Source organism: Gadus morhua, chromosome 21, assembly GCF_902167405.1.
Source record: "Gadus morhua chromosome 21, gadMor3.0, whole genome shotgun sequence".
NCBI lineage: Eukaryota > Metazoa > Chordata > Actinopteri > Gadiformes > Gadidae > Gadus > Gadus morhua.
The window spans coordinates 22,099,203-22,122,023 of record NC_044068.1 but is presented as its reverse complement, the minus strand read 5'-3'; the positions used below and the strand labels follow the sequence as shown (position 1 = coordinate 22,122,023).

The following is a 22,821-nucleotide window of genomic DNA, read 5'->3' as shown; positions in this document are numbered from 1 at the left end:
GAAGCGGCTGGGATGAGGATCAGCACCGCTAAATCTGAGGCCATGACTCTTAGCAGGAAACCGGTGGATTGCTTACTCCGGGTAGGAAATGAGTCCTTAGCCCAAGTGAAAGAGTTCAAGTACCTCGGGGTCTTGTTCGCGAGTGAGGGTACTATGGAGCGTGAGATTGGCCGGAGAATCTGAGCAGCGGGGGCGGTATTGCGTTCGCTTTACCGCACCGTTAACGAAAAGAGAGCTGAGCCGCAAGGCAAAGCTCTCGATCTACCGGTCGATCTTCGTTCCTATCCTCACCTATGGTCATGAGGGCTGGGTGATGACCGAAAGGACGAGATCGCGGGTACAAGCGGCCGAGATGAGTTTTCTCAGAAGGGTGGCTGGCGTCTCCCTTAGGAATAGGGTGAGAAGCTCAGCCATCCGTGAGGAACTCGGATTAGAGCCGCTGCTCCTTTACTTAGAAAGGAGTCAGCTGAGGTGGTTCGGGCATCTGGTAAGGATGCCCACTGGGCGCCTTCCTTGGGAGGTGTTACAGGCACGTCCAGTGGGGAGGAGACCTCGGGGAAGACCCAGGACTAGGTGGAGAGATTATATCTCAACACTGGCCTGGGAACGCCTCGGGATCCTCCCGTCAGAGCTGGTCAATGTGGCCCGGGAAAGGGAAGTCTGGGGCCCCCTGCTTGAGCTGCTCCCCCCGCGACCCGACCCCGGATAAGCGGATGACGATGAGGAGAGGATGAGGAGGGGCTACCACAGCGCTTTTAAAAAAATAATAAAAAAATAAAAATGATTATTAAAATATAATTATCGCCTTTTTATCGGCTACTTGAGACGATCGATGATGGAATCCATCGATCGTCGATAGTCGATAGAATCGACTATCGACCCATCCCTATACGTAACGTCATCTTTGAAAAAGACGTTTAACTGAAAAGTGTTTCAATCGACCTGGCTCTCCCCTACGTCTGTCGGGGGCGCAGTGAATGTGTTTGTAGTTGGCTGAGTTTTGCGTGCGTTCTGGAAAGTGAGCGAGGAGGCTACTACGGAGTCCCTTAAAGCAAAACAAATCTGAAGAGTCTAGAACTGTTTTTAAATCGCGATTTTTCGGTTCAGCCATTTCACAAACCGTAGCAAAGTAAAAATGCAAATTAATCGTTTAAACCGAGAAAAATCGCCAGCCCTACGCCCGGACTCCCGTTACATCAGTTATCGTCATGATCTCTATAGTAACACTGATCAAATTTTGTTTCATAGCCCGTTTACCTCCTTCCTCTTGTTCAGTTCCAGCTGCTCTGAACGTAGTCTCCGCGAAAAGACTGTTACATTTCAAATAAAAAACATGTAGGCCTTATTAGGCCTCTGCGTGTGATCTGTTTTCGTGGAGTCTGCGTTGCCGGGGCCGCGGTGCCCGTGGTTCCCAGGCCATTTATTCATTCGTTCACGGGGCATGGCGGGAGACGCGGGAGTGGTCCCGGTGCCCAAGGTCACGGTGCCCGGGCCGCAGGGTGCCGCGGCCGGGACACGAACCATTTCTCCAACCATTTCTCTCTCTCGCTCTCTCTCTGGAAGTTAAATTGCATGTCATGAATATTCATTAATATTTGTATGTACCAAAACCGACTCAGAGGGCATTCATTGCTATTACTGACCGACGCAAAATCAATGAAAAACGATGAACTGACAACTTTAAGCAATATAACACGAGTGTGAGTGGGGTTGTTACTTAATTTTTATTGAGGCGCCAGAGGATCAGGGTAAGGTCATGAGGGCGTTTGCTCAAAAAAGGTTGAGAACCACTGCCATAGACAGAAAGCAATGTGTGGGGCAAGCGGGGGGGTAGGTAGACGAGGAGTCCTGAGGGGGAGGGGGTAGTCGAGGAACCCTGACGGGGGGAGTAGACGAGGTATCTGGGGGTGTTCTTGTATTTAACTGCTTTAACATCCTTCTTGAATCAAAATGAGTTATTTCACTTTATTCATTGGACCCATATGAGTTAAAATAAATCTCTTGATTTTGACCTAAATAAAGGTGTCCGTGTCTGAAATAAAGGTTTACTTAAATAAATATGCTACAATATCAGAACAATTCAATGCAGGACTACGCTTCACATTACTGACGTTGTTTATTGTATCTTTGGCCAAATGGAATGTGATTGCATTGGTGATTTTGGTGTGTCTTTGTGAGCTGGATTGATACGGTGTTGCGCTGTACAGGCTCGCTTTTATGGACGAGTTGACGTGGGACATCTCTCGTTAGACGCGATGCAATAGTTTCAGCCTTCGTGCATTCGTCATACTATGTTTCGTGGTGTGTTTTCAGATGGCTGAATAAATTCGTTGCCTTGCGGTGCTGACACAACTCTATGTTACCCTTTGCATATTGTTTGTTGCTGGGTAATATCGCTTGCGCTAAATCTCAAATATTTCCAGAAAACGGACGATGATCCGTGACGAGGGACAAATCCTTCGACGTCTGCTGTGTCAGACATTTTAATGTTTATTTTCTTTCAAGTATTGGCTAAGCCTTGTCCAGACTGCCTCCAGTAGACAGCAATTCAGGCTTCGACGCCTAGTGGCCCGGAGTTTGTGGCAACAAACCTGATTCACGTCGACTCTACTTGAAGGGACTCTAGAAGGGACTCTACTTGATTGCCCCTCCACTACCTCTGCTGTTAAAGCGGGGGAACAGACATACCAGTACAGCCTTGTGGGTGTTGTCACACCTTTGGCGCACCTTGTCACCATCACATTCACTGTAGTATTCTGCACCAATTTCATGTACCTACGTACATGTAAACTACGCTCCAATAACGCATTTCCCAATGACATGGAAACAAGGTTAGGTTCTTAAAGCATCCTTTTTAGGTGCCATGATGTACTGTTTGTGAAGTACACAGACAGTCCACACACATCCATGTGTCTGTTGCACCACAAAGTGGCGGTGGATGGGCTGGCTTGCACATGCTGACTATAGAAGAGGTTCTTGTCGTGGTGAAAAAACATCTATCTATGTGATCAATCAACTCATCATCTCCATTTTACATTAACTTAACTCCCTCGCTCTCCCCTCGAGTTCAAGTCTGGGGATGTCTTCTTTCAGTCTCTGTCCGTCTCGAAGCTCCAGTCTGTCTCAACTCTCCTGTCCGTCTTAACTCAACGATCTGTCTTGACACACCTGTCCGTCTCGGCTCTCCTGTCACTCTTTTCTCTCCTTTTTGTCTCGACTCACCTGTCACTCTTTACTCTCCTGTCTGTCTCGACTCAACTGTCTGTCTCGACTCACCTGTCACTCTTTACTCTCCTGTCTGTCTCGACTCAACTGTCTGTCTCGACTCACCTGTCACTCTTTACTCTCCTGTCTGTCTCGACTCACCTGTCACTCTATATACTCTCCTGTCTGTCTCGACTCAACTGTCTGTCTCGACACGCCTGTCATTCTTTACTCTCCTGTCCGTCTCGACTCAACTGTCTGTCTCGACACACCTGTCACTCTTTACTCTCCTGTCTGTCTCGACTCAACTGTCATTCTCGACTCACTTGTCTGTCTCGACTCCTGTTCTTCTTCAGCCCTCCTGTCCATCTCTACTGGCCCGCCCGCCTTTAGCGCTTTCTCTCTGCTCTTCCATTTCTGTTTTAGGTGCAGCAGAGCCTCTTTCAGTTGACCTGAGAAGGCACTTACTGAAGAATTTGTTAGCAACGTGGGGGCTGAAAAAATATTGATTCAGGAAGCGTGTGTGTGAGAGAGATACCTGGAGTGGTAGAGGTGGGTTATGCATGTTTGTAGACGAGCTGCAGCTGGAATCCATTTCCACAAGCTAACCGGAACACTCCCTGTCAAACCCTTCCTTTTCACACGGTCTTGCTCTCCACACCCTCCGGACAATATTTATGATTGACGAGTTTCAGTCCTAGCTGAAATGAAATGCTAGTTGAAACGAAGTGAACGCAACAAACAGTATAGCACAGATGCATTCCAGCTGTGTATTTTCTATTCAGTGGTATTCTTTGTAGCCCATGTGCATTGAAAAATGTCAAAAGGAGAGCGATAAATCAGGGCTCGATTTATTAGCACAAGTCTTTCGGTCTGTCACTAAGAATGGTAGTTGAACACTAGGGCTGTCACTTTTTCCAAAAATGAAATTCGAACGAATTTCGAATGTCCATTATTAATTCGAATACATTCGAATACATTCGAATGTATTCCCCCCCCCCCCCATAGAACACGACAACAGTCTTGATTTTTTATGTTGCTCTTTTATCACGTATACCTACTGAATTCATAACGGCACAGGATAAAAACACATCTTTGATAACACATTTGTAAACACAACAAGAGGAAGCTCCGACACAAGTGCGGCTGTCTTTTACACATTAACAATAACTGCTCGGAGCGCGATATGCGGAGCGCATGTCGTCCATGGCACACACAGCCTATATAAACGAACAATCTGTGAGGCCGACCTCCAACACGGCATGCTGCTCTTTTTATTCCTTACGGAAAGAAAATTACAAGTAGTCTCGCAGCTCTCCGTTACCGTTGCAGCTGCTTCTGTCAGCCGTGCTGTATGAGTCCCCAAACAGGCTGATCGCGCCCAGCGCAGCAGCGGACTTTTCTCTCTGTCGTGTGCGATCAGTGTCGGTCTCCGTTTCAGTGAGCTCGTGTGAGAGGCTTTCAGTCACGAGATGTTTCTGTGCAGGGGAAAGGTGGACTAACCGGGAGAAGCGGGGATCCAGGAGGGCCGCTTTTTTGAGGAGAAGCCACTCGCCGCTCTCTTCTTTATAGCGCATTTTTACAGTTCGAATGGAGAATTACACTACGAATTCGAACTTTTCACCCCACCTTCGAACAAATATTCGAACTTCGAATAAAAAGTGACAGCCCTATTGAACACGCATCATCATCTTTGATGACTAGGGCTTTGCACCGTCAGGGTTAGCATTAGACTAAGGAAACTAGAATCTGAAATGTAAAAGGATTAAAAATGTAAAAGCATTTGTGTGTAGTTGAGTGTGCTGTAGAGGAAGAGGGTGGTGTGAACAAAGAAAACTGCAGTACATAACATTCTTTACTGTCTAACATGGAATGTGCTGCGGTGAACCAAATTAAGCCACACATGACTGATTTCCAGTCATTTACACATTAATACCAATCTCCAAAGTTAACTGCTGTTAAGATATGCAAAGTTGGCAAAGGGCTACACTGAAATATACTGTGTTCGATCCCTAAGGTCCACAGATATCCTTGCCTTTACTCTCTCCTCATGTATAGGAATTTACACTATTACCTTTGATCAACTTTAAAACAAAAAAGTTACATTTTAGAGTTTTTGCATATGTAGCTCTTGCTTAATATTGCTCAGTTATAGGTCACTTTTAAGAGTTTCAAGAGTTATTCACAGCAGCTCCGTCCAATATCCTTAAAGGTTGGGTATGGGATTTGCGAAACCCAAGCAGATTTTGGAAACACACAACTCAAATGGTCCTACCCCCTCTCCTTCAACGTTGACTCTGACTCCACCCATTCTAAGTACATGGACGCGCAATCATGCACGAGCGCGAACACAGATGTGTGAGAGCGAGCCATTAGCTAGTTGGCTAGCTCCAGTAGCTACCGCAGGATAACAACAAACAGAAGCTTGCTCTGGGTACGTGCACGAAGGCGTCGCGCGGGGGAGGGGGAGTACAGTATGACCGTCTGATTGACGTACTTACTGTCCAATGCCCCTCGGTGGGTCTGGAAATCCATGGCTGGAGTTTTTCGAGCCCTGCCCGTTCCACAGATGATTGACGTGTTTAATTTTCATGTCAGTACTTCTAACTCAGTGGCTGTAAGTGGGTTATGATAAGGATTTCAAGTAATTTTGCCAAAAAAGAGAATTCCATACCCAACCTTTAATTGAGTCACAGCATGTGCCCTTGGTGCCTGCATCAGTATCAATCAACACGTACACAGACAGACCTTATTTAGCCTTGCTTTTTTTTTGGCTCTGCAGGTTACTTAGGTGTTGGAATTTGCATGGGTACACATTTACATGTAGTCGCACAATCATGGATTTATTAAACAATCATGGATTTATTTGTGCTAATAATTCTCATACATGCACAGACAATCGATGCACTTTGACACTGGTCTTTCAGAGAAGGGACCAACCACCTTGCTGTATGTGCTGGTAGAGATTAACTTAACTGTGGCCCTAAGTAGCAGTCAGCAACCACTGTGAAGTCATCATGCTTTAATGACCGGGCTTGGAAAAAGGGTTAGATTTGTGGTAAATTTGTGGTTTCCACCGCACACTGAGATGAGATGTTAAAAATGTAGTCCTCTGCATTAGACTTCTTGCTGTTATAACATGTCGGAGGGGTGGTAGCTCTAACAACGCTGTGACTCTTTGCAAATGCATAATAGGCAACAGGTCCCACAAAACCCTGTTTAAATGAAGCCTTTAGAAAAGTTCAAATTCCATTCTCAGCCCCTTCAAAAAAATAGTGCTTAGAACAATATTTTGTGTTTAAGGTTTGTGGTCCCTAGGAGAGAGAGTGAGATGGAGAGATACGTATACATATGTAGGAATTCAGGAATACCCTGGCTCAGAACCATGTAGTGATTTTACATACCCTGGGTTGTGCAGATCATACCCCCAAATAATGAAACTACCGTTGAATAAGCATAGGAAGGAAGGTGTGGCCATTGACGGCCATTAGTAGTTAATCAAAGTTGGAATGGGAGAGAAACGAGCTCTAAGAACCAAGCGTTATTCATGATGCGTGATTAATCTTATTACCCATCTGTCCCATCACCCTACACAAACGCACATGCATTTGCATGCTCGAACAATGATGCCCCTTGCTTTTGCATACCTTCTGTCATCTCAGACAGCCGTTGAAGGATTCCTCCCCTTCTCACCATTTGTACTTCTTTTCTTGTTCATTTGTTTAAACAGTGGGTTATCGATGAGTTACTTATTACATTAGATGGATGCAGATCGTGTTGGTTCACTTCCATTGCATGGATACGCAAGAGCAGTGAATTTTAAAGTGTTCAGTGTGTTGTATGGTGACGCTCAAATTTAAACATCCAAAAAATACGAATACACCGGGAGCAGCCTTTAATTAATTTGGTTTATCTATTTGTCTACAAAAGTAATCCGTTAGCGGTGAGACAAAGAACCAAGTTTATAATCTGATTAGTTTGATGTTGTAAGCCTCACAGCTCAATCCTCTTCATCTCTCCAGCAGCTTGTTCAGCCTCTTGGAACGCAAGACTTCCAACAATGTTTACTAAAAAAAAGAGATGGTTACAGGTCTCTGACAAGAGCCCCTTCATTCAACAATAGTCTTTAAAGCGGATGACCAAATTTGGAAATATTTAGAATTGAGCCTTTCATTGAAAATATGGTTGGTCAGAATTAAACCACCCACAAGAGTTGCAAAGTGGAAATCTCCCAGATTTTGCGGCATTTAACCAAGGCACACCCTCTTTTGGTCGGTCCAATTCGAGATTCTGAGAGATACAATTCGTCAAAACAAAGATGGCTGCACCCGTAAAGAGATGTATTCTCTTTGTATTCGTGCCACGTTGGTTGTTTTATTGTCTATTTTAAATGCTCTTACACACTTGATTACATTGCTTTAATCCTGTCACCTATTTATGCATTGCACATTCTTGCTGTGCGTGCAATACAATGTTAAGTTGTGTAAAAACGTTTCCAGCACCCCAATGTAACATTTCGAATGCAATCTATATCCTGTGACGTCGCCCAGATCGATGATGCGTGATAGCACCCTGCAGCCTCTCTAGCTGCTTCTTACCACATTGTCCATGGAAGTACTTAAATCAGGAAATGAAATCCAACAAGGGTCAGTGTGGTCCGCCAGGTCTCACTGAAAGTCAATTGTCTTATCAAGGGGCCTAAAGAACACACTTTTTAAAAAACGTCTCCAAACCTTTCAATGTGCCACCAGCCCCCTGCCAGTGAATCGTTCACTGAGAACTTGCAGAACTGATGTACACCCAGATAAATATGTGCTGCGCACTTTACCCTACACACAACAGGCGCAGGCACATTTCAATACCATGTATACAGCAGTATGCGCGCAGGCACATTTCAGTTCCATGTATACAGCAGTATGCGTGCAGACAGTCACATTCCAGTCTATTGGAACAGAAACTGTTGCTTGCCGCCTATCCAGATTATAGATGGAATAAAACATGATGTCCACAATTAATAAGGCTCCTCCCGTATCCTTCCCTTTCAGGACTTGGAGTTCCACGGTGTGATGCGCTTCTACTTCCAGGACCGCATGGCAGGGAACTTTGCGACCAAGTGCATCCGTGTGTCGAGCACGGCCACCACACAGGACGTCATCGAGACGCTGGCTGAGAAGTTCCGACCTGACATGAGGATGCTTTCCTCGCCTAGATACTCCCTGTATGAGGTCCACGTCAGTGGGGGTGAGTCGGCACAGCCCTTTACAAGTCCCTGTGGATGTGCTTGCATTTGTGTGTGCAGCATCTTTTAAATTAACGGTGAATTTATTAATCATACTGAGTCACCTTTGTATTCTTCCAATCTCAATAAAAGATGGATGCCGGTTGTAGTTGCTGTAGAATTGCAATAAATAATCAGCATTGCCGGTGAGGCAATGCTGTTTTGACCCTGCATCTTGAGGTATCCGCAAGGTAAACATTGTCTGAACCTAACGGCCAGCCATCCTCTGCGTTAGAAGAACGCAAGCTGGACCTGGATGAGAAGCCTCTGGTGGTGCAGCTCAACTGGAACAAAGATGACCGGGAGGGACGCTTCGTGCTCAAGAACGAAAACGACATTCTGCCCAAGGTAGTCAACTACTTACTATACACATACTCCAGACTTTAACATGTTGAGGTTAATACATTCTTCAGTTAGCCAGGGCATCATTTACACGTTCATTTAAATGGATACTTTGGAAGGTAACGCAACAAATTAAGTGTACTTGAATTCATTTTAATTGGGTAATTTTAAAAACAATATCACAATATATATTTTTATTTGGATCATCTATATTTACATCTATACATAAATTAAGCAAAATACAGCAAAAATACATTTTTTTCAGTGTTATGGGACCAAAAAGCTAATTTTCTTATTTATATTGCTGCTTATAGTTAAAAGTGGACCGGTAGTATTCAAATTCTACAGGTGCATTTCAATAAATTTGAATATGGCTGCTAATTGTTAAACAGGTGGACGGGTATTATTCACCTGTCAAACTCATTTAAATTAATTTGAATTCTACAAGTGCATTTCAATAAATTGTTGTGGAAAAGTTAGGTAATTTCAATAATTCAATTTTAAATGTGGAACTTGGATATTATATATATTCATTCAACCATAAGTAAAATATTTCAAGCCTTCATTTGTTGAAATCCTGATGATAATGGCTTACAGCTCATGAAAACCCAAAATTCTGTGTCTCAGAAAATTTGAATATTGTGAAAAAGTTAAATATTGTAGACTCAAGGTGTCACGCTCTAATCAGCTAATAACCTCAGTTTCCCGAGCCTATTAATGGTTTCTCAGTCTGGTTCAGTAAGCTTCAAAACCATGGGGTAGACGGCTGACGGCTGACAGTTATGCAGAAGACAGTCATTGACCCCCTCAAGAAGGAGGCAAAGCCTCAAAAGCTCATCACCAGAGAAGCTGTCTGTTCACAGAGCTATTTCCAAGCATGTATTGGAGTTTCCACTGCCAAAAGTTTTCGCGTGATGGCAGCCAATCGGCGTTCAACAGTGTGGCCACTGAGTGACACGTGTAACGTAACAGCCAATCAGCATTCAACCGGCAAACTCGGTGCAGTGCAGTCCGGGGTGAACTGCAGCATGGAGGAGAAAGTGATTGTTGCCGTTTGCGACTCCAAGAGCTCTATATATAATAGTATGTAATAAAATATAATTGTATACATAATATCACGGCCAAAAGCTCTGTGCGCCTCCGGATGGCCGTAGCGCGGGGCGCTCTCGTAGGGATTGGGCTTCATCTGGTTTGTTTACCGTTGTTGCTATGGTTTCCGGTCTTGTGTGTACAAACGGTTTATTAGGTAGGCCCATCTAATAAATCTCATCATAATCAATACTTCATTCCCTGCCTCTTCCGTGGTCATTACAATATTATGAACAGACTGCGACGGGTTCTCCAACGTCTCTCCCTCTTCCACAAAAGGTGAAGACATGTGGTGGTTATCTGGGCCATGGTTGAGAATGAATTCGTCCAAATTCGTCCAAAACTCGCACAGCGACAGATTATGATTTCTGGCGCGACAAAACTTTTGCGACAGCGCGAACGGGCGACAAATGTCACGTTTGATGTGAACGCACAGTTAGAAAACTGGTTTGTCGCACAGTGGTCTGGCCCACTTTTCGTTTGGAATTCAAAGTCCCAGAGTTTGGAGGAAAAATGGAGAAGTTGCTTGAAATCCAGTGTGACGTTTACAGTCAGTTGTGATTTAGGGAGCAATGTCATCTTCTGTGTTTTACCAAATCATAAGTCCACCAGGCCGTCTACAGGGAAGTTTAAGAGCACTTCATGCTTCCTTCTGCTGACAAGCTTTGTGGAGATGCCAATAACATTCTCCAGTAGGACCTGGCACCTCCCTACACTGCCAAAAGTACCAATACCTGGTTTAAGGACAATAGGGTAATTGTGCTTGATTGGCCAGCGAACTCGCCTGATCTGAACCCCATAGAAAATTGACAGGGTATTGCCAAGAGGAAGATGAGACACAAGACCCAAAAATGCTGAAGGCCGCTATCGAATCAACCTGGGCTTCCATAACACCTCAGCAGGGTCAAATGCTGATCGATTCCATACCATGCCGCATTGATGCAGTAATTCATGCAAAAGAAGCCCCAATCAAGTACTGAGTGCATATACACAAACATACTTTTCAGAAGGCCAACATTTCCGTATTAAAAATATTTTTCTTTTATATTCTAATTTTCTGAGATACTGAATATGGGTTTTCCTTAAAAATGTCAGCCATAATCAAGATTGATACAAATAAACGCTTGAAATATTTCATTTTTGGTGGAATGAATCTAGTTTACATATTTAAATGTAATCATTGAAATTATGAACTTTTCCACAACATTCTAATAAATGTAGATGCACCTGTATGTATGCAAGTATAAGAATAGGAAGGGTTACCAGTTTCAAAATAACCACCCTTTATTGTTGTAAATCTATTTTATGAGGTCAAACATATTGAATAATAAACAGTAAAAAAGGGCATATTAGGGCCCCTTTAACACTAGTAGTTTCAATACAATTGAACTACATTTGACCACCGCGTTAATTTTGACCGCCCAGACCCGTTCTTTGTGGTAGTGACGGTAGATAGATGGTAGATAGTACTGCACTGTGGCAAGAGTCTGCAGTCTCTTGACTGCTTTTGACGAATAAAAAAAAAAACCTCAACATGATGTACCTTACTGTTCAGATGCTTGTAATGTACTTAAAGACGGGTTACTCCACGTAGATACCGAAATCAAAAATAGTTCTGAACACATGCTGAAAATGCCTGTTAATAGGGTGTCATATTATTTGGTATAATGAGTGAGCTTATCATTTTTGGTTATAGTTGTATATGTTATTATTTTGTGTTTTATTTGACTTTTGTAGTCATTGCAAGACCTGAAAGCATTAAAGTCACATTTATATATTCATTCTCTGCTTTTATCCAAAGCGACTTACTAAGACTAGTAAAACAACAATGCAATAATATTGAATAAGGCCTATCTTATCGCATCCTTTGCATATTTAGGCTTTAAATAAAGCAACTTGGCATGCTATTCGTTTCTTAAGCTTTAGTATTTGATTGGATTTACAAACAAAACCCCACATTTCTTTTTTTTCACAATGGCATGGCTCAAAGATAATTACGAAACAGAAAAGTCTGCTCATGTTGTTCCCTGAAGAAGTTAATCTTCAGATGTTTCTTGAAATTGATTCAACTTTATTAATGGTCCACCTAGCATTTATACAAATTGACTGTTTTTGGAACAGAAGATTCAGAGCAACGGTCCTGAGAAAGAGAAGGACGGAGTTATTCAGAACTTCAAGCGCACCCTGTCCAAGAAGGAGAAGAAGAAGGAGAAGAAGAGGGACAAAGAGTTTGCACGTATCCCTGATGGAGACGAGGAGGCATTCTCAAGAGAGGACGGGTGTGCATCAAACCAGTTTTACTGCCACATCATAGTACTTGTTTTTTCTTTCTGTGCCAAGAGAGCTCATCTATACGTATCCCTACCCAGGGACAGCCGGCTCGCGGCCGAAGTGTACAAGGACATGCCAGAGACCAGCTTCACACGGACCATCTCCAACCCGGAGGTTGTGATGAAGAGGAGGCGGCAGCAGAAGCTGGAGAAAAGGATGCAGGAGTTCAGGGGCAGTGACGGAAGGCCGGACTCTGGTAGGCACAAATCTGAACGCCCTTCTATCATCTGCCCCACTGATTCGGAAACGGATTAACTGAATTCAAAATATTAGAACAGTAGTTTGAAATAGATTAAATGCGCGTTGTGTAAGATTTAGTTGCGTCTAGCGTTGGGGTTGCCGATTGTAACAGAAAGGTTAACCCCCCCACCCCCACACCTCTCACATACCAACGACGTAGGAGAAGCTACGGTGTCCTATACTGGCCAACAAGGTGCCTTTTCGGTACTTTCTAAAATATGTCATTGTCTATGACAGTATCCAGTAGCCAAGTGTCAAGTCAGTTGATAGATTTATAAATTGTATTTACTTTTTAGTCTATAGTGATTATGGTCAAACTTTAAAAAGGCATCCTCTCTACAGCTTTCTATTCTGGGCTACTGTAGAAAAATGTCTGGGCAATATGGCGGGCTCTGTTGAAGTGGACCCCTATTTAGTTATAAAAGTCTCTTTCTAAGGTAATGAATACCCAACAGTTCTTATTTTGATGGGATTTTACACTTATTAACACATGCTTGGGAATATTGTATTCCATTCCTGCCTAGTCTGTTCCACTACATTCTACACACTGCATCTTTAAGTTTGTTTATGTGGTAGAATAGTTTCTAAAAGGTTTAAATGAAGTGTAATAACTGTGATTATAAGTATGAAGTTAAAAACATATAATAGCTGACCGAAGTGCAGGCCTTTAAGAGTTGAAAAGTTGTAAGCTTCAATCAAGTTTTACAATTTGAATATAAAGGATTTTGATCATGCAAAATTGTATAAACTTCAGAATTTTGATTAATATTAGTAGAACGACCCAAAAAATAATTGGAATTATTTATTTAACAGAGCGGAGCACTCCTTGTGAATGTAGTGCTTTTTTTTGTTTGTTCGGGACACAATAAAATAACAATAAAATGTCTCCGTCCCCAAATGGCCATTACATTTGGGATTTGGATGCATCCTTTTATTTTGTAGAATGTTGATACTGATGATGCTAACATGTCCTTCGCTACTCTTGTTGAGCAGTACACCAACTTATAAGTAACATGTCGACCATGAATGTAAAATCCTGTAGGTACATGGGACTCCCTTATTGCAAGATAATCAGAATGGTTTTAGCCTGGCTGAGCCGTTCCTGCCCTGCTCTCTACTTTACTCAGCAGCATTGGGAGTGGGATAGGGTTGCTGCTCGCAGGCCTGTTGTGATTGTCATGTTTCTCTTAATGCTGCCACAGTTAAACCATAACACCCCCCACCCCCTTCTGGCTCAAACTCTTGGTTTCCCTGGCAGGGGGTACTTTGAGAATCTACGCTGACAGCCTGAAGCCCAACATACCCTACAAGACCATCCTACTGTCCACCACCGACATGGCCGACTTTGCCGTTGTTGAGGCCCTGGAAAAGTATGGCTTAGAGAAGGAGAACCCGCGGGAGTACTGCCTTGCCAGGGTAACCAAACACAAAACCCAACACTCAAACATCACGCTACTATCACCACCAACATGCAAACACAACCCAACACTCAAACATCACGCTACTATCACCACCAACATGCAAACACAACACAACATTCCAACATCACGCTACTATCACCACCAACATGCCAGCACAACACTCCAACATCACGCTACTATCACCACCAACATGCCAACACAGCACAACACTCCAACATCACGCTACTATCACCACCAACATGCAAACAAAACCCAACACTCCAACATCACACTACTATCACCACCAATATGACAACACAACACTCCAACATCACGCTACTATCACCACCAACATGCCAACACAGCACAACACTACCAGCAGCATCAGGCTCATCATATTAAAGCATCCATAAAATAGCATGTCATGGCACTTTTAAGCAATGACCGCCACTTCCAAAGTTACCTTATTTTTTGCAGGCATTTTGTGGCTTGTGCTGGCGTGTTTTTGTTGCGCTCCGTCCAGGCAAAGGCTGAATGCGCCGCCCGAGAGGGTTTACCGTCTCTAGCAGTTGTATTATAACGCCACAGTTTTCACTTGCTCTTTAAAAGACAATTCCGACCATTGAGCCCCCTTTCTGGTTTGTCAAGGATGAAATAGAGTGGTAAACACCGAAATTTGGATATTGGTCCTGTCTCCTGGCTAATTTCGAATGGCCCCTACCTGCTTCACAATAGCTGGCTTTGTGCATTCAAAAACACCCCTAACTGTTCGTTTTCAGAAATGTGAAACTCATCGAGTGGTTAATGGTGTTTGTTGATGTTTCTCATCAAGTATCGTAGCGAAATACAGTTCCTGTCGTGTTCTATTTGGCATTTTGTAAATCAGCATTTTGTAAATGAAACCAGAAACGGAAAGGGGGGCTGGTTGTAGTCTTTTCGCTCGGTTCACCGTATCAACAGTTGGCCTACAACCAAGCGAAAAGACTACAACCACCCACCCCCCTTTCCGTTTCCATTTCCTGTCCGGTTTCCGTTTCATTTACAAAATGGTGATTTACTACCCTGGTCCTACCAGACTCTCGTACTTCATTTCATTTGCACAGAGAGTCTGGACCTACTCAATTGACAAACGTCAACTCACTTGAAGGCGGGTGTCTTGTTAAAGTTTAAAACTATTGGATCTGCTGAGTGCCACTCTGGATATGCCATAACCAATCGCTAACGTTTGGCCGGCAATCACGTTGCGCGCAGGCGTTAAACAAACCAAACACTGTGCGTGAAGATGTCCGTCAACGAGAGCTGACTTTAATGTCATTGTTCTCAGCCACTCCCTCTGTTTGCTGTCTGGACACAGATAATTTAGACGGAGAAAACCCACTAACATACCACAGACCCAGACCTAGTACTGAAGGGAAATTCAAATTGAGCGGAAGTACTTAGGCGGGCAGAGCCATGCTAGCGATTCACTAAATGCCAAATAAAACACGACAAACTGTATTTCGCTACGATACTTGATGAGGAACATCAACAACCAACATTAACCACTCGATGAGTTTCACATTTCTGCAAACTAACGGTTAAGGGTGTTTTTGTATCCACTTACTCAGCCATTGTGAAGCAGGCAGGGACCATTCGAAATTAGCCAAATACTCGAGACAGGACCAATATTCAAAATTTCGTTGTTAACCACTCTATTTCATCCAAGACTAACCAGAAAGGGGGCTCAATTTTCATATTACCGGAATTGTCCTTTAAGTTAAGACAAATTTGCAGACCTCTTATATAACGCGGTTCTACTGCTAATTAATTAATGAAATCGCTCATCCCTAATATAAACAGAACACTACAAACACAATGCTCATGGATGAAAACTGTTTTTGCAAGACTATGGTGGGTGGACCTCAGACCCTCTAGGGGGGTATTTTGTGAACAATTTAAACATAAACAAATTTGATAGATTTTAATGGTGATGGAAAGGAACTTAAACTTAACCATCTAAATGAAGTTCCCATGGACATTATTAAACAAACATCTAAACATATAAAACCTATATCAAGTCATCTTAATTAACCTCATATTTTACTACCTGTTGAAGTGAGTTGTATATGCAAGAATAAACCTTGTTTCTTATGATTAATGATTTCCTAGTATTGATATTATTTACATGACATTTGATCACACATCAGTTATTTCTTTAAAATGTTGCCATTCATATTATGCACAGAAAACCTCTATTAAATTGCTATGGGGGACTTTTATTTTGAAGAATTTAGTCAATTTCAGACCTGAAGTAGAATTGTTTTTTTATGATGGCTTGACACTGGTACATATAATACATATATGTATTAACTAGTAACTGACTATAAGCGTTAAAAAACAATTCAGCAGCTTTTTAAAGGTTATTTATTGATAAGAAGGCACAATAAAGTGTTTTCACATTGAACCCTGGAGGCCTGCAGATGGACGATATTGAAAAGGTCCCTGCTCCGGGGGTATTACTTTCCAAAAGTACAGGAACATTATGGTGGGGCTTGCATCTGCAGCTGCAAATAAATCAAACACAGAGCTCTTATTGCGTCCATAGTGGTAAACAACATTTTAGACCCATAATTATCGTAATCTGTTAAATGTATTAATCCTTCATCTTAATAGCAGTCGTGCTACACGACAATGTTTACTGGCACGTGAATATAGGTTGTATTTGATACAAACTTCCTCCGAAAGAGGGATATCCTTCTTTAGTTATCAAACAGGGAAACAACCTAACAAGTCATTGCCATACTGCCCTTCGTTACATGATTTTACAGATTACAATTCAAATGCCACAATGATTGAATCCTCTTGATATATTATGATGTTTTAACAACAAGTAAACATAATATATGATTTCCAGAAAACTTGTTTTTGAAGCTGTTTGCTGGAAATTGCTGGCTTTTAGGAAAAAAATCTCGCCTGCCGCTATTCTCCTCCGTTTCAGTCCTTTCAGAATGTGCAGTTTCTGGTGTCTGTAGCTTTAATGCAAATGAGCTGCTGCCAATTGCATACAAATTAGTTGTTGCCGTTTGCGGACTCCCAGAACTCTATCTATATAATATACCCGTATTATATTTATAATATATAATATAATATTATAATTTGAAATATCACGGCCAGAATCGTACGCTTCCTGATGATATGATGTTTCGAAAAGACTGGGTCTGACGCCTCTGGTACTTCCACAACAAGTGAAGATTCGTAGTGGGGGTTATCTCGGCCATGGTTGAGAATAATTGGGGGGAAAGGAACTTTGCCTTTGACTCGCCACACTCCACTCTCTTTTGAAGTCCACATTGAACCGCAACATGGAGGAGAAAGCAAGGGATTTTACTCCCGGAGCTGTGCTGCCGGCTATCCGCCGGACTTCCTGCCAATGTGACAAATTAGACATACATTTTAGTATGGAGTCTCCCTGCTTCTGAAATGCGCAAACAACTCAGCCCACCGAGCGCTCATCCGCTTGTCCACAAAATCTTGAACAGACTTATTTCAAAGTTTGTATGCGTGTGGGAGCACCAGAGACCCAGAGCACCCCAAATCCCAGGAAAGGTGTTTTCATAATGTCCCCTTAAGACATATTTATATTATTTTTGGATAATTTGATGAAAGTACGGAGCAAATGTTCTCGTCTTCTTCCACTGCTGCGATTCTTAATAGAAAATGCAGCATATTTGCATTACAAATTATTCCTTGGAAATGCAGCTATATGAGATGGGAAGTGTTATATTTTGACATTTGTAAATCACATATTTTTGGTTCATTATGTTACTATGGCAGTAAAAAGTAGCTTTAAAGCTTTTGGAATGGAATTTAAACCCCGGCCCCCGCTCCTTGACCACCTTGACCAGGACATTTTCTGGGGGAAACACAGCGCTGCATGATGGTGGGTTGGCTTGTCACTAATTTATATACAAGTCCCGCTTCCTCATTTGACAGACTATTGCTGGCCAATGACTCAGGAGATCTGAGTGCAGGCAACATGGAAGAAAATTTAGCCGTGGTTAATTTGCAAAATACCACACACGTTGTAATGCTGGTTGAATTTAGTTTTTTCTTGTGTTTGCTAGTAACTTGTGTCTTTTTTTTCATGCAGCAAGATGATAAGTTAGGCAAGGACACGATACTGGATGAGACGGAATATCCACTTCAGATATTCAGAGACTGGCCCGCAGATAGAGGTAAGAAACAAAACATGGAAATAAACCCACACAGTTTAATTCACAAAGTTGACAATGACAATTTAATGGACTGATTAATAAATCAAGAGAGCACTCAACACTCATCAAAATAGCCAGTGCTGGAATTTCAGTTCTGCCTGCATCAGTTTGATTTGACTCAGGTTTAAAGAGTTCAACATTAATTGAATATCAGACAATATTACATTTAATGCTCCCCAAAAATAGTGGTAGTAGGTAAATGGCTATGTGAAATAAGTCAACCTTTTCAGCCACTGTGACAGTATCATACTCTGTCAAACGCAAATACCCTCATCAAGTGAGCGTCCATATCCATCCGCCATCCGTTAGAAGTGCAACAAAATTGCCCCCCTTTGTGTTGGGTCATGTGTCAAATGGATATAACTTTCTATTAATTATGGAATATATGGATGCTCTTCAGAGATAATTAGTTTGTTGTCGAACATGTATGTGGTTTAGACTATAGGGGTTTTGTGTTAATCATATATTTAAATTTGTACATGTAGGTTATAAAATAACACATCCTTTGTTAAAATGTGCATCTGAAACAGTCCTGTTAGTGTGCCATCCGACATACGCCCACAATAACTACCATGTTCATCAGGTTCTGGTAAACTGCTCGAATCTTGGCATCAACAATTTAAAAAGAATCTAAATCTTGAATTGAGAATTCGTATAAAAAATGTCTGTTTTTATTGTAGTGAATATCTGTTTTCTTTTTAGTAGGGCTGTAAAGTCATGGTCAGTTGGTCGATTGGTTGGTCGATATTCACTTGTTCGGTCAAATCTAATTGGTTGAAAGATGGCTTGAAAATGGCTTGGATTAGGAAGAAAAATCTTCCTAATCCATTATCTTCAGCTATAAAGAGTAAGAATTAACTTTTTTTTTTTTTTTTGGAATAAAACTAATATTCAAGGTTACTTAGTTTCTGTTATAATAATCGTTTTAGAGACTAAAAGACTAAGACCGGATGACAAAACACCGGCTTTAACGACTTTGAACTCCTTCGACTATGACTGCTGGTCGAAAGTCGACCGGCGAGGCGCTCCGTGGCCGTTCTGGTGTGAACCCCTTCTCATTGAACCTCTGCTGTAACCCAGTCGGATTTGGTCCATGATTGTATCTGATTGTACCACGTACTTCTACCAAACGGCGCTACCAAACTTTACTCAAACAGAGCAAATCAATTAGAATATTCTAGAGACGACGTGCAATCGATAAGTCACAGAGTTGGTCTAATTTAAATCTATTCTTTTGTTGACCACAGCCCTGCAATTTAGTTTAATCTTCAGGGCTTCTGTCCTTTCCATTTCTTTTTAATTTTGCCCTACCGCTGGTTATGATGTAAAAGCTGATGGTGCGCCTCTATAAAGACGAATAAAGACGGCGCAGCGTCTTTATTCTTTACAGTAGTGGTTTAGCGCGTGAGGAGACGCACACTCTAAGTTAACATTGCAACTCGGTGAAGACAGATGAGCGAGTTAGAAAAGACGGCAGAAAGAAAGACGGCAATACAGGTAGAGAAAAAAAAGGGCCTGAGACAGACGAGTGACATAGATAAAGGGAGAGATACAGACGAGTGAGACAGACGAGGGACGTAGATAAAGGGAGAGATACAGACGAGTGAGTGACAGACGAGTGAGTGACAGACGAGTGAGTGACAGACGAGTGAGTGACAGACGAGTGAGTGACAGACGATTGACATAGATGAAGGGAGAGATACAGACGAGTGAGACAGACGAGTGACATAGATAAAGGGAGAGATACAGACGAGTGAGGGACAGACGATCGAGGGACAGACGAGTGAGGGACAGACGAGTGACATAGATAAAGGGAGAGATACAGACGAGTGTGAGTCAGACGAGTGGCATAGATAAAGGGAGAGATACAGACGAGTGAGTGACAGACGAGTGAGTGACAGACGAGTGAGTGACAGACGAGTGGCATAGATAAAGGGAGATACAGACGAATGAGAGACAGACGAGTGACATAGATAAAGGGAGACATACAGACGAGTCTGTGACAGACGAGTGAGTGACAGACGAGTGACACGGAGAAAGGGAGATACAGACGAATGAGAGACAGACGAGTGACATAGATAAAAGGAAAAGGTGACAGACGAGTGAGAGACAGACGAGTGGCATAGATAAAGGGAGAGATACAGACAAGTGAGATACAGACGAGTGAGACGGAGAAAGGGAGAGATAGACGAGTGACACGGAGAAAGGGAGAGATACAGACAAGTGAGATACAGTCGAGTGAGACGGAGAAAGGGAGAGATACAGACGAGTGACACAGAGAAAGGGAGAGATACAGACGAGTGACACGGAGAAAGGGAGAGATACAGACGAGTGACACGGAGAATGGGAGAGATACAGACGAGTGAGACAAAGGGAGTGATACAGACAAGTGAGATACAGAAAGGGAGAGATAGACGAGTGACACGGAGAAAGGGAGAGATACAGACAAGTGAGATACAGACGAGTGAGGCGGAGAAAGGGAGAGATAGACGAGTGACACGGAGAAAGGGAGAGATACAGATGAGTGAGACGGAGAAAGGGAGAGATACAGATGTGTAAGAGATGCAGACGAGTAAGAGATAAACGAGTGAGACGGAAAAAGGGAGAGATACAGACGAGTAAGAGATACAGACGAGTAAGAGATACAGACGAGTGAGACGGAGAAAGGGAGAGATACAGATGAGTGAGACAGAGAAAGGGAGAGATACCCGTGATTGAGACGGGGATAAAAAAAGTTTCAAGGTGAATCACCATTTTGAGACAAAACATAAAGGTTTCTGACAAACTGACCCACGCAAAAGTGAAGTGATTCTCCGAGCCCAATAGGACTAGTTCACCAGGATCCTGAGCCACAATTTCACAACAACGTGCTCTTGAGTGGTCCCTTCAGAGTGGCTCGGCTTTTGGGTTAATATAAAATGCCATTTGGTGATGGAGGAGTTGTCAAATAGGTGTTGTCATGAATTTATGAGTGCAGGTACTTTATTTTAACATGCACAATTTCACATTTTATTTGTTTTCAGTTCTATGTTGCGTGATTATAAATATTGTCAACGTTTTTTAAATCATACTGAATACATTTGATTTGACAGTCAGGTATTGATTAAATAGAGATGTTGATACAACTACTAGGCTACTTGAATATATATCATACTAAACAGTTAGACATTATGATCTTCCTGACCTTTGCTTTTTTCTCTAACTGTACCACTTTCTAGTTTCGTTGAATGCCCCTGTTCTATACTTAGTTCTTTGGAAAGACCTCAAATATTGAGGCGTGTTTTCAGATTAGCACAGTTCCCTCTGTGTTCCCACATATGGTGAATGGCACTGTCTCTCACTACCTTTACCCCCTTCCCATCTGACACTGCCTACTCCTGGTCTTTCGTAATGACCGCTATCATGTTTACTGATTCATTTAGTTATATTTTGTGTAGTTAAATATTGGTCATTTGCTTGATAGTGTATGTGTGTGTCTCTAGGAGCGTTGGTGTTTCAGCTGAAGAAGAGGCCACCTGACTACCAGGGAAGGAAGGGGAGGAAGGTGGAGGACAAGATTCAGCGGGGCAGAGACGGCTCTCTGCATGGCTCCCTTCCCCCAGAGAAACTCCCTTACCTGGTGGAACTGAGCCCAGGTAACTGCTGGCATCAATTGCAGATCCTCCATTGTTCCTGTTAGATAAAGAATCTCCCTGGGTTATTGCCCCGACTGGCAAGTATATGGGCCAGCCACCTCTCACAAACACGACTTCCCATTGGGTATGACATTCTTCCCTGGCTGCCATACAAACAAGAATCAAGACCCAAATCCGCTGTCCTTCAAAGTTCAGACTGCCAACAATGTTAGCTGCTGAATTTGGAGAGCTTTGGTACCATTGTTAATGTGTTCAAATTATGTGTCCACAAGTGAAACTAAACGCACAGGCCTATTTAGTGGAACGCTAGCTGTCCTTTTGCATTTTGTGCGGACATGATATGCCAAAATGGTCTTGCATGTGCACTGCATGTTTAGTTATTTTGGCAATATTTCAAGGGGCTTGAACAAACGCTGGTCCTCACTCCTGACTAATAGGAGCAGTAGGGGAACTTCTGAATGTCGGTCTTTAAAAGTGAAGAGCTGTTTTTAAGAGAAAATTTACCTTTTTAGTTCTTAACTAAATTAAGATGAATAATTAGAATTAAATTAAATAATCTAGTTTAGGGCTGCAACTAACGATTATTTTAATAATCTATTAATCGGTCGATTATTTTTTCGATGAATCGGATAAAAAAAAGTAACATTTGTAATTGCCGCATCTTTATTCAAAAACTGAACAATACTTCAAATTCACAGTGCAGACTGAAGTGTAAAAACACCAGGTTATTGCTCCAACGTCCCGGAACTATGTAATAATAAATGATAAAATAATTTAAAAAAATGACTGGGATAACACAAAACAAACATACAATGTATGATATATATTTTTATATATATATACAGTATATAAGGGATGTCCATGGTTAACCTGTTAACTGATAAGATTTTTCACCGGTAATTACTAGCGGTTAAAAATAAATTAAATCATCTTGAATCAGTTAATTTTTATTGATATTGATACCATTTTCGAGAGTCCTTTACAAACCAAGTATTTATTGATACCACTATTGATACTTATCTATTCTTTTCTGGAAATAGAACTTGTAT

The 22,821-nt window shown here is 42.2% G+C and overlaps 1 protein-coding gene across 1 annotated transcript in view; it reads left to right on the top strand.

Annotated features, from left to right (window-relative positions):
- LOC115534674 (afadin-like) overlaps positions 1–22,821 on the top strand; it is a 125,981-nt gene that overhangs the window by 33,898 nt on the left and 69,262 nt on the right. Inside the window, 7 exon segments of the mRNA XM_030345827.1 lie at positions 8,250–8,445; positions 8,718–8,830; positions 12,035–12,192; positions 12,283–12,440; positions 13,743–13,900; positions 18,014–18,098; positions 21,620–21,772. Of these exon segments, the coding sequence (XP_030201687.1) occupies positions 8,250–8,445; positions 8,718–8,830; positions 12,035–12,192; positions 12,283–12,440; positions 13,743–13,900; positions 18,014–18,098; positions 21,620–21,772 (1,021 nt within the window).